The sequence below is a fragment of the Pleurodeles waltl genome, chromosome 3_1 (assembly GCF_031143425.1).
Source record: "Pleurodeles waltl isolate 20211129_DDA chromosome 3_1, aPleWal1.hap1.20221129, whole genome shotgun sequence".
NCBI lineage: Eukaryota > Metazoa > Chordata > Amphibia > Caudata > Salamandridae > Pleurodeles > Pleurodeles waltl.
In genome coordinates this window covers 169,568,939-169,582,065 of record NC_090440.1, presented here as the reverse complement: position 1 = coordinate 169,582,065, position 13,127 = coordinate 169,568,939, and the positions used below count along the sequence as shown (strand labels likewise).

Here is a 13,127-nt window from a genome sequence, read left to right as displayed (position 1 = left end):
GATGTCAGAGGTAATCATTTAAAGGGGGAGGGGGGGGGGGGGTTGTGAGCCTTCATGACAGGCATCAACATTCGACTTTTGCAGCACATCGTGATTCGACAATCCGAATCGGGTTTCTGCATGCAGGAATGGGGAGGCAAGAGACTAGCCATGAAATCTGTAGTTTCCCACCTGAATCAACAGGGTTAGCATGTATGATCTAGTAGAAACAACTGGACTGTGGGTTCCCGGGACCTGCTGTCTCGAACACTTGCACTGTGGAATCTAGACTTGGAACGCAGCTGTCAGCTGCAAGCGTTTGCCTCCGTTTTGCAAACCGCTATGAAAGGTCAGGTGACCTGCAGGAGGCTCTCCGCGCCTCCCATTGATCTCCCTGCTGCCGACCCTCACGGCAGACTTCAGGACTGCATGGGGTTTTTCATCACGCGATATTCAGCATTCGCTCTATTCAGGCCAGGCACAAACTGCAAATGTCAAGAAGCTCTTTGTTGAAATGATGAAAATTGCTGCATTCATACATGCCTGGCACTCAGAAGCAGTCATGCCGGCAGACTAAGTGCTTGAAGAAGTCAATTCCATTTCCTCTTGGGAATGCCCATTTCCATTTCTGCATTTTGTCACTTAGGATTTAATTGTCGAACTACCGAGAGGCAGACACTTTCAAATGTGACTCATTCCATTCCTACACCCTAGCACCCCCCTCCCCCAAGTTATTTGTACTCTTAGAACTGCAGTGTAATTCAATTTAGAAACCGATCAAAAAGCCACGGTCGTTCGACAGTGAGCATATACCGCTAACCAGAGCTGTAGAGAAGCTGGATGAAATGAAACACTGCATAATCTAAACAATAATGCAGCATTGCTGTTTATTACAGAAAACAACAGCCTTGCCGCTCAACACTACTTTAAAATCAGATGTGCCCAGCACACAAAGTAAAGGGACTCAATTTATGGAATTATGCAGGATGAAAGTCGTAATTTCCACTATTTGACCATGAGAGGTGGGGGCCAGTAACAAGCGGTATTGTGTAGCCTAATGTCAGAACTCGAAGATTACTCATGCGAAGGCATCTACCGCCCTGGAACGTTCAAGATGGTCCATCCTACCTTTAATAAGAACCAAAGCGAATAGGGCGTGTGCAATGCTTGTCCTGCATGCACAGAGGAGCTGGAAACAACAGGTTTCCATCCCCTAACAGAAAACCTAAAATGTCCTGTAATAGTTTGTTGCAAGGAGGGAGAAAGCAAACAAATTTAGATTTGTTAGAATGTGGGTCTCTAGTTGGCGGGGGTATGGACCTAGTCCAAGAAGGGACCACAATCCTGGTCAGGCTAAGACACAACACAGCCTAAATTATCCTGTGCTCACACTCCGGTAGCTTGGCACAGAGCAGGCAGGCTTAACTTAGAAGGCAATATGTTAAGTACTTATGCAATAACTCATACAGTTACACAGTGAAAACACCACAAAAAGTACTCCACACCAAGTTAGGAAAACAGATTATATTTATCTGAATAAAATAAGACCAAAACGACAAACATCCAATATGCACAAGTCAAGATATCACTTTTTAAAGGTTTAGATGAGTTTCAATCCTTAAGAATCGGTGGTTGTATCCTTTTAACACACAGTACCTGGGATGCGTAAAAAATAATGTCGCAGAGGGCAGCGGAGGAGATGCGTCGGAGAGTAAAGCGCTGGGCCAGTTTTTCCAGTGCAGCGAAGGCGTTAACATTGTTTCTTTCCTCATGGCGAGATGTGTGTTTCAGGAAGCGCAGTCTTGGTTCCTCACTGCGATGCGGGGGTATTTTGATGCCCAGGGAAAATGCCTGGAAAATCTAGAATGCATTGTGAAGAGGCAACAGGCAGTGCGTTGATCCAGCATGCAATTCTTCAGCCACAAGACAGGCACTGTGCCAATTCTGCAGGTGTTGCATAAAATTTTGCAGGTGTTGCGTCGATTTTCCGACTTACTGGATTTTCTTCTCTTGTGTGAAGTTTTTGATAGCCCTGAGACTTCAGAACAGGAGACAAGTTCAATTCAAGCCCTCGGAGAGCACTTCTGGAGGAAGGCACAGTCCTTCCAGCAGAGTGAGGGGCCAGCAGGCAACAAGCAGGCCAGCAGTCCTTCACCAAAGCAGTCCAGATGAGTCATTTGGGCAATAAGGCAGTCGCTTTCTGATAGAGTCCAGTTGTAGGTCCAGAAGTGTCTGATTTGGTGGGGGTCACAGACCCAGTATATATACCCAAAATTGCCTTTGAAGTGGGGGAAACTTCAAAGACTGGTTTTGAAGTGCACAGGTTCCCTTTTCAACCCAGCCCTTTCTGCCAGAAACCCTATTGTTTTTTTTTGGGGGGGAGGGTTAGAAGGGGTTTGTGTTTATCAGTCCATGTAAAACTTACAAGTACATGTCCTGCCTTTTACTCACATAGCACCCTGCCCTAAGAGTTACCTATGGCCTACCTTAGTGGGGACTTAGATGTAAGAAAGGGGGAATTTAAGGCTGGGCAAGTAGTTTAAATGCAATTCGAAGTGGCAGTGAAACTGTACACACAGGCCTTGCAATTGCAGACCTGAGACATGGTTAAGGGACTACTAATGTGGGTGGCACACTCAGTGCTGCAGGCCCACTAGCAGCATTTAATTTATAAATCATGGGAACATCTAGTGCACTTTACTAGGGACTTATAGGTAAATTAAATATGTAAATCGGGTATGAGGCAATGTTACCTTGTTTAGGGGAGCGAGCATAAGCACTTAAGCAGTGGTAAAGTGTGCAGAGTCCTAAAACCAGCAAAACTGAGATCAGAAAAATGGAGGGAGGCTGGCAACATAGTGAGGGGAAGACCACCCCTAAGGCTGTCAGTTCTAGGTAGGTTTGTATCCTTCTAGGCCACCACCTCCATTAGACTGGAAGCATGACACCTCAGCTCCAAAAGACCATTTTCCCCTCAATAATCCCAGATCTTAGCATCCTTTCACTCAGAGGAAAATTGCTCTGCAAACAAAAGTTGCTAGTGGGAGCGCATTTAGACAAGGATACGCATCCCTACTGGCTCAAACTTTCAAAGTATGCACAGGCCAGCTTTCTATTCTCTAATACAGTGGTCGTTCAACTTAGTTATGCCAAGCCACCTAAACAAAATATTGTATTATTTGGCTTCCCTCAATCTTTGGGAGATGGTTATGTGGTAAGAAAAGCATATTAAAATGCTATACCGGTGGAGAATGTACTGGGGAGATAGGGAAACAAGACTGAACCCTTTTCCTCATCCCACTCTTGTGTTACCTTCTAGGTCTTCTCTTCTCACTGCCCCTCACACTTGTTGGTGGCACTCATGCCCCTTCCCTCATCACAAATCATAGCACACCTCCCCTGTCACTGCCTACGTGCCCCCTAGATTTCCCACACTACTGTTCCCTCACTGTCCACCTGTCTTATGGATGTCCATCTTCCAGCCAGCATCTATTTTCTTTCACTGCACACATTCCCACTACTGTCCATACCTCTCTCAAAACTGTCCATACCTCCTGTCTCAAGCCACCTCAATCACTTACCTCTTACAGTATCTGCTCTTCCCATCAGGGCACACCTCTCTCCTGCATTCTGAACAGTTTCTACTTTTGGCAGTGCCCACCTCTCCAGTGTGTACTGTTCATGTCACTGCCCAGCTTTCCTATCACTCACAATACACCCATCCTACCTCGTCACCGTCTTGTCACTACCTATTTCCCCAGTACAACCATTCTCACCTTCCAGCCCCCATGCAGTACTGCTTCCCACCACTCCCTCTTACCGATCACAGATTCCTCTCCAGTCACAGCGCACCTGCTGGTGCCACTGAAATGTCAGTAGTGCTGGAGCAGAGGTGGTCTGACATTTGCTTGACTTTCACTGGCCTTTCAGAGTAGTGATTGCCCCCTCATATGTCCCTGTTTTCAACTTCATAACAAACCTTACTGCAAAATGCCATACAGAGACTAGTTCATATCAAACCTCTTCACAACCACAAATTGGCTCTCTGCTCAAGATCTCTCTCTTTAAAAACAGGAGTGAAATGCCTGGAAAGCAAGCACAACCGCTTTTAAAAGACACCGTAATCAAGCTTAAGCCACAAAATGACAGTGAAAAGGTTGCCGTTCTCTCCTTCACCTAGCGCCTGGGATGCTCAGGTGCGGGGGCAACCCCCACATTTTGAAGACCACTGCTCTAAAGCAATGGTCTTTTTTTTGCTAAGAAGTATCCCGGAGGGAGAAAGGAGAAGCAATCAAAAATAAATTCCCAAGACCACTAATGCTATGTGCTTTACCAAGGTCTCTCTCAATCAAACATGTCCTATTTATGAGCATACCACCAGTGCTTCCAATTGCCAGAGCTGCAGAACAGCAAAGCTGATATGTCTTGATTCCACCTCATGCATCCTTCTTCTACGACCCAACACTCCCTAAGTGAATTCCACTCTTGTAGATTGTTGAATTGACGAAAAAGTTACTGACCACTTAGGATCAGTTAAGGTAGATGAGATTACACCTCGTGAAATATGGAAAAGGGCTCCTGTTGTAACAGTCAGGAAAGTATTCTAAATCAAAACACCACTTTGGACATATAAATATTATAACTTTGGCTTAACTGACACAATCTAGGAACAATTTCCAACTCATTCCCTCGATTCTGGTGAACAGATGCCTCATTCTAATATCCAAAAACAAGATTGTTGCTGATCAAGTTACTCTAGAATGTAATATTATACCTCTTTCCATGAGATTTAGCAACTATCCTTCTGTAAGATACTTAACCCAACCGTATTTCAAGTTGTGTTAGGTGAAATTTATTTATGCTGGTAAAATTCACACAGTTCCCTAATTTTGCAATATGCCACCCTGCAAAACTTAGTGTTATGTAATATTGCGTATCTGTTTGTATTCAGAAGACTCTTGAGCACCAACTGAGTTGCAATAAGGAAAATTCCATGTTTCAGAGACCACCTGCACAAGCCTCCATGCCCAACAGCCTGGGAACCTACTACTTCCTGGGTGTTGTAGTAGTGGAACATGGTACTGTTGTCAGAAAGGACCTGAACAACAATGCATTTAAAGTAAGGAAGGAATACCTTCAGGGCTAAATAGACAGCCTGCAGCTCCAGCATACTGAAGTGCACTTGCTCTGCCGGCAAGCAACGGCCTTGCACCGCCCGCTTCCAAAGATGAGCAACCTAGCTTAATAAGGAAGCATCTTTTACAACAGTGGTAGCGGGCAGATGGGCCCATCCACCATCAGATTGGTGGGATGCATCCACCAAAAGAGAAGTAGAAGGACCGAGCTCAAGATTTGCATCTGAGCAGAGAGGTTCCTCTGATTCTGGAGCCATTGCCATTGTAGCCACCACTGATGGGACATCATCCTTCATCGACCAATCAGCATTAAAATGTAAACAGAAAGCCATCAAACCCAAAAAGCAGAGGACTTTTAGACATGGAATGGGTACTGGAGTCTGAAACATCAGTAACCAGAAGAACGGCTCTCTGCAAGATACCGGATTACCATCCAATTACGGCCTGTAGCCGAGTATGAGCATGGTGCAGCTTGTGATGATTGATGAGAGAAACTCAGATGATGAAACAATGCAAGGGTGAGCACCATCTGATTTGAAATGATATACAGGAACCCACCTTCAGCAGCCAGTCATCCATAAATGGAAATACACAGACTACTGACCTTCTGAAGGAGGCCACCCCAACTACAAGCACCAACTTTCGGCGAATGTTACATCATTCGGATTCTTCTTAGGCATTAACTCAACCTCAAAGAACATATTTTAACAAAACCAAGGCAGTCTGAGATCAAGCGTGTCTACTAAAGAAACTGAAAAAGCTCCTCCCAGAAAGTGACATCACAGCTGCTGTTCAAGTCCTCATTCTCTTTCGCCTGATGGTGCTAATGCCCTGCTCCATGACCTACCACACAGTACGCTGCCCCCCTGAAAAAATATGACCACGCTACCCCTACACTATATTACCACCATTTCTCCAAAACCAGCTTCATCCTCTACAGTGCTATGCCAACGAGCTGTCCTGCATACCTGGCTCAGGAGTCCACCATCCCAGTGCCTTTTGGCACACCCACAGCCAGAACATCAAAATGGAGACAAAAAAGAACACATTTTTTTTTAATTAAACAGCTTTTCTCAATCTACGGGCCTAGGATCTGGAACAATAGCCAGCCAGTCCCATTTTAAAGAACATTACATCACAATGTCGTAAAAATCTACAAACCAACCCATTATCAAATGTTAACTGTCTCGCCGTGGACCCTGTACTGCTGCCTTTTGGCTAGTCCCACCCAATGTAAACAGTGCATACATACTGACATTTCAGCCTAAAGGCTAACGAACACCAATATTGACTGTACGGGTGACAGAAGCTTGTGTAAACGGCCACCTTCGATGCAATCAGTAGGACCGACAGAGCTCACTATGTGCTGCACATATATAGACCTGGTCAAGAAAATGTTAACAGTATTATATATCTACTTTGTGCCATGTTAAATACTAGAGGCGCAAGACACAGAAACGGAGATCTGTCTGCTAGTACCATTTTTAAAATGTCCCCATCTTCTGGTGCCAATTTCAGCTAACCAGGCATTCCATGGCTGCACAGTGGATCGCTTATTTAAAAGTTAGCTGAACTGTGCAGTGATACACCAGAGAAGTCCAAATCCTGGCAAAACCAGCTCAGCCCTCCACCTGGCTGGGGTCGATAAACCGAGTACCATTAAATTGGTTAAAAGTAACGTCTGATATTTAGAGCACCTATGTATGAGTGTAGTGCAGTGTTACAACACTATTTAAAGTTTCCACTATAGCTTAAAGGGCGAACTTTCTAACTTTGAATTTTTAGGGTACTTGGTATGAGTTCGTATGTGCACACACAACAGAATAAATTATGAGACTAGTTGGGGATCTCTGACGCATGCTACAGGGTGATTTCTCAATACACTTTCGTATTAACCCCACCGGACTTTCCCTGAAGCTGTGCATGTCCCAGCCACTTTGGACATTTACCATAGTTGCCTATGTGCTGTGGGCTTGAAGAGTAACACATTTTAAATTGGTATGGCCCACCTCCGGTAAGAATCTGTGCAGAAAAAGGCAAGCACATACATGTAGTAGGGTGGATTAAACGCTTACAAGTTGGGTGTTACAACCACGCTTGCAGGAGCAGATTCAGATTGGCTTATCTTGAGCCAGCCACCCTGACTGGAGAACACAAAATCAGGAAGAGAGATGAAATCGATCCTCTAAGCTCATGTCACTGTCGCACACTTAACAAGAACGACCATTGAAGTCTGGCATTCCACTGGGGTTGTTAGCAGTTTGGCGTAACTAAAGAACAAGGTGGCATCCGTGCAGCACCGGGGATGAAGTCCCTGTCTTGCCAAAAGACAGGAAATGAGATCAGTGTCTCATTGTGGTGTACAACGATGTTTCTTTATAGCTTTCGCTATATTGGTCCTGGCTGAACAGAGCACAGTATACTTTACTGCATGTCACCTTATTCTCTGTTCACCAACCTTTCAATAACATGCACATCAACACTCCTCACTGCAACTGGTTTTCCTCTTGTTGCATACATCAACAAATCTTTGAGCTGTATGCCGGAGTTTGCTTGTTGCCTCAAGGTACACGTTGCATTGGATCTGTTACCATACAAGGTTTCTGCAGTGCTTTGTTATGCACCAACAGATGGCAAAGAAGGAATAGCACCTGTTATCGAGGCTCACGTTATACCAACTACACACAGAACAAAATTTAAGTTTTGCCTTTCTTCTCAATACAAAAACATAATATCAGGTCAAAATGTTGCATCTTCTTGCAAAGACCAGCCTTCCCTTCCCCCAAACTGAGTGCTGGAAATGGCCCTTCCTGCAGGGTTATCTTCACACTTTTTGCCTTTCTCCTCCTATTGGTCTGACCCTCTTTTTTGTTGGCTTTTGTGGGTACTTTACCACTGCTAAACAGTGCTAAAGTGCACGTGCTCTCTCCCCTAAAACTTGGTATGATTGGCTTGCACTTGTTTGGCATATTTAAGTTACCTGTAAGTCCCTTGTAAAGTGGTATACCATATAACCAGGACCTATAAATGAAGTGCTACTATTGGGCCTGCGGTGCTGATTTTGCCACCCAAAGAAGTAGCCTGCCAAACCTGTCTTGGGCCTGCCACTGCAGAGCCTGAGTGTGCAGTTTACTGCCACATTGACTTGGCATCTCAAACTACTTGCCAAGGCCTAAACTCCTCTTTTACTACACCCGGGTCACCCCTAAAGTAGGTCCTATGTAGCCCTAATGGTAGGGTGCTCTGCATGTAAAAGGTAGGACATGTACTTTTATGTTTTGCATGTCCTAGTAGTGACAGCCTATTTTGTTATTCATTACTGCGAGGGCTGCTCCTCTCATAGAATAGCATTGGGATTTTCTATATTAAGTGGTAATTTGTGATCTGAAAGGAGTAGTGTGGGCTTGTTTGCTATGATTGGGATGTTAGTGAGAAACCTTGTTTACTGGTGTACTTGAATTCTGCACTGCTATTTTAGAAAGGCCACTTTTACAAAGTGGGCATTTATCTGAGCTTATAACTCTATGTGCTTTGCAGTCTGACTCCAATCCACGCCTGCAGCTGAATGACAGCTACACTGTGCATACTTCCCAGACAGCCATCACACGGGGGGAGAGCTGGGTGCTTCTCCATACTGACAGTCATCCTGGGCTGGAAGAGAGGGGGCAAGGAAGCACTTACATTTGTATAGGCTGTGTCCTTGCCTCACACAATGGGCTGATTTACCCCTCTACTGATATCTGGGGCCAGGGCCGGGCTGAAAGGAGTTGTTACACCTAAAAGGGTCCCTTTCAAGTCACCCCCTAAACAAAGACATTTTGGAGTACAGGGGCTCTGACACCATGATTTTTAGAGCACAACTGGGACTGAACCTCTGTAGGACTGCTGCACTGCATAAAGAACTCATCTGAACTGCTCTTATGTTGTTGCTCTGCTACCTACTACTTGCTGGGTGGCATAAAGGACTCACTACATTGCTTTTATGTTTGTTGCCATGTTGCCAGCTGCTCCGACTCTGTTCTACCAAGACACTGTTGGGCTGCCAGAAGAAACTGCCACCCCTACTAATTGCTTTGCTGGACTGGTCTACTACCTGCTACTTGGTGGCTGTAAGGAGGGACTGCCACTTTGCACTTTTAGGGTGATGAGCTGGCCTGACTGCTTGCTTTGTGCCTTCGCCCACCCCCAAGGTTTGTCTTGGGGCTGGTGGCCCCAGAATTGGCTGTGGGACTCTGAGTCCAGCCTTCACAATCATCTTCTAACTAGTGCGTAGTGAGCATTTTTACTTGCTCCCAGCACGTGGTGAGTGCTGTTTTTCTGCTTTCTGGCTCGGAGGGAACAGTGCATGTGTCTCAATGGCTTATGCCCTGAAGCTCCAGCAAATGTCTTCAGCCAGCATGTGCAAAGCACTTCATCCTGCCTCATGCCTCAAGGATGGCTACCTCAGAAGCAGTTCCTAGACCCGGCGTGTGGTGTAACTGATATCACCAGGAGCAGAGCCGCCGCAGTGCCTCGCTGCACGGCTCTCTGACAATGTGTTCCCCAGCAACTAGGGGCAGGCCAGGGATACGAGGGTCATCAACCGGGCCCGCTCCTCAGCCAGAAACTATGTAACTCTGGGGGTCGGTGCTGCGCTGGCCCTCTTCAGAAGCCCGCTGACAATCCTGCAGCTATCCTCTCCCCCAGCAATGTGTTGAGAGATCTACCTTGGACCTACGTGGTCCCTGAAGCCGGACTAGTCTCTAAGAAGATCCTGCAGATAAGTGGGCCTCTAGACGCAGTGGAGCTGTTCTTCACCCACGCGAGCGGTCCGGGTCACAGGAGCAATGTGCAGTTCACGCGACTTTGGAGGGTTCCGAATGCACTGTGGACTAGGGCATTGTCTGCTCTGTCTCGGGCTGGTGAGGTTCCTCTTACTGCCACTGTGGGCTCATCCTCCAGGGACAAATCTAAGCCCTCGCAAGGATCTTGCTGCCCCCTCATGCATCGGAGGTTTGAATGCAGGATTGTTGCTCTCCCCACAGAGATTACCAGCCAAAACCCAAATGAGAGCGCAGGGGCTCCCATGCCCTATATCTTGCCCATGGGTGTACTAGTCTCAGCAGAGTTCTCCGCATGTCATATAAGCAACTTAATAGGAGCGTGAGTGCAATGTGACCAATGTGGTACGGCTATAGGTCATGATTTATGTGTTTTCTTTTTCATAACCTGCTGCATTCCATGCCCAGGGTGTTAGCTGGTATTGTAATGTTTAGCATTTGCATTGCCCAAGATGACAGTCTTGTTAATAATTATTTTTCATGCAAATATTTATGATTTATGTAATTTTGGTCTAAGATATATGCTTACAATATATATATTTTTATATAATCCTGCGTAGAGATTCTTTTGTGGTGTATTTATTGTGTCACTGGTCCACGTGTGTTGCACAAATGCTTTACACATGCCCTCTGCGGATAAGCCCAACTGCTCTGCGCCAAGCTACCAAGGGGATGAGCACAGGGTATCTTTGGTATGCAACTTACTTTCCCTGACTAGAGTGGTGGGTTCTGCCTGGCTTAGGTACATACCCTAGCCAACAAGAACCCCCACTTCTAACACTGGGCAACAATTACTGGAACAATTCTTAAGTGCCCTTTTAGAGCTTATGACTTTTTAGTAAACCTGAGTGAAAACTGGGCTGCAAAATGCACCCTTAGTACAATTGTTTAAGATTTTCCTGAGGAACAGCCCCATTTGAGGAAGCAGGCTGCTCACTGAAATCCAGCAATGTGCACTCTACATGTCAGTGGGCAATACAGTGGTGAACTGGGTAGAGCCAGTGAGAAAAAAAATGTTGCTCACTTGAACTTACTTACAAAACCAGTTGTTCGGGCTCCTATGGATGAGAGTACTTCCATTGGAGCCATCTGGGAGTGCATTTCTAATGTGTAACAAACCAACTCAGCAGATACACGAAACATCCACGACAGCTATCTTTCAACAGGTTTTCCCAGATGTTGCTAACGCATTGAAAGATGGCTGCGATGGATGCATAATTTCATAGTGCCCATTTTTTAATGGGCTTTCTTATTAATGCTGTGGGCTGGTGGGTAGCCACTGAAAAGTATTTTTTTTTTTTTAAACAAATTTATGGTGGATGCTAGCCAACAGCATTGAGTAAAAAAAAAAAAAAAATTGACAAAAAAGTTATTTACAATTGTGAAGGACTGGGGGAACACCAAGCCGATGTGTGGGGGGGGAGGACGTGTTACCAATGCAAACAAAGGAGAAAATAATTAGAACTGAGAAGGATGGGGTGAAGTAGGCTACAAACACAGGAGGGAGAAAACCCATGCAGTCCCATAGAGTTCTTAAAGAAAATGGAAATAAGTTTCCTGACTGCAACAGTAGAAGGATGCAAGTCAATCAGTTTGTGCACTTTGAGACCTAAAGGCTCCTTGGCAGGATAACCAGGTAGGATAACCACAAGAACTGGTTAACAAAAAAAATGGATTCAAAAGTTAGACAAATGTGGCAGAGAACAAAGTCATCTGATCATGAGCAAAATGGCTCGCCTAAAGCCCACTCCGTGAATCTGGAAACAGTAGGTCTTGCCAAAACACAACTCAAGCAGTCTCTGCAAGCGAGACCTAAAAAGGAAACAGCTGTTGGGTCCTTTTCAGTTCACAAGAACTTTAATAATAAATAACCTACTCATTAAAGATTTAGCCCATGTCTGGCCTATGTGTTACTTCAAATGAGGCACTAATGAATACTTCAAACATAAATGAATGGCAGACTTATCAAACCGTGAAACCTCCAATTAGGTGTGTGATTGGAAACAGTTAACAAACAGCGAATAACTGTAGATTAAGTATTCTTAAATATGAGGCCTGAGTTAAAGAAACCCAAAACCCAAAAGTAAGCTTTCACGTTCGTCGTCTCCATGCAACAGGGCAACCTGAGTCATCCTGCAGGATACAAAATAAATGAAGATGCAGAAATTTAGCATTTTGTCAGAGTACTCCTATCACCGAAACATCTGAAATCAATTCAAGAGTATTTTGTTGTTGCAAAAGCAAACAAAAACAGTACAAATAACTTTTGTTTTTTAACTTGGAAAAACCCCAAGACTGAAGCTTTAATATATTCTAACTGTTCTAACCACTTTCTTTTCTAGCTACCCCCATGCAAATTATCCTGTGAAAGCATTTATGTGTGCGGGTTTATCAGTTGCATAGAGAGAGAGCGACAAGGAGACAGGATGCCTTTTACTAAATAAGCCTGCGGAAACAACATTCCAATCTTTGATTGCAACCTCCACTTTTCTGTATTAGCCAATGACACCTAGGGTAGAATGTTTTCTTTAATACAATGGTGGTCTTGATGAAAGGTTCTAACCCTCTGCCAGACTCCTCCATCGGCTGCTATCACAGTGTCATGGGGTGAACTCTCGATCACCAAATCTACATTTGATAAAAATAGGATTTAAATCCCTAGTAGTGTCTAGAATTAAGGCTAGAAAGATTTGAGAATTTGAACTGGCTGCTCCAGTTGTTTCTTGTTTACAGATTAATGCACTTACTGATATCATCTTCATGGTAAATGACAGAGTGAAATGGAAGGGCTTTGTCCCCAATATATCTCTCTGATGGTTCAACATAAAAGGTACCCCGCTGGGTTTGAATAAATCCTTCAAATCTTCCATCAACAACTGATCCATGGCTGAAGCTTCCTTTTTCACCTGTCAAAGAAAAATAAGTTAATAGGTAAATTATATTTTAGTAGCAATAAAACTATCCAGCGAATTTCTCAATTACATAACAAACAGCTAATTTACAAGTTCCAATAAACCCATTTACACTTTCACTGAACTCATCATCTTAAAGCACCTAAATCTATGTTATTAAACTAGAAACGGTATGGGTTCGCAAATAAAGAAACACTGGGCTAAAAATATTTCTTCATTTTATATGAGATAAGGCAGTGGTCCCCAATCTGTGGTCCGGGAACCCCTAGGGGTCCGCAATT

The 13,127-nt window shown here is 44.6% G+C and overlaps 1 protein-coding gene across 1 annotated transcript in view; it reads right to left on the bottom strand.

The window, feature by feature from the left end:
* Positions 1-13,127, bottom strand: part of ADAM10 (ADAM metallopeptidase domain 10) — a 450,369-nt gene that overhangs the window by 209,147 nt on the left and 228,095 nt on the right. Inside the window, exon 4 of the mRNA XM_069222090.1 lies at positions 12,682-12,840. Within this exon, the coding sequence (XP_069078191.1) occupies positions 12,682-12,840 (159 nt within the window). The remainder of the gene's footprint in view (positions 1-12,681; positions 12,841-13,127) is intronic.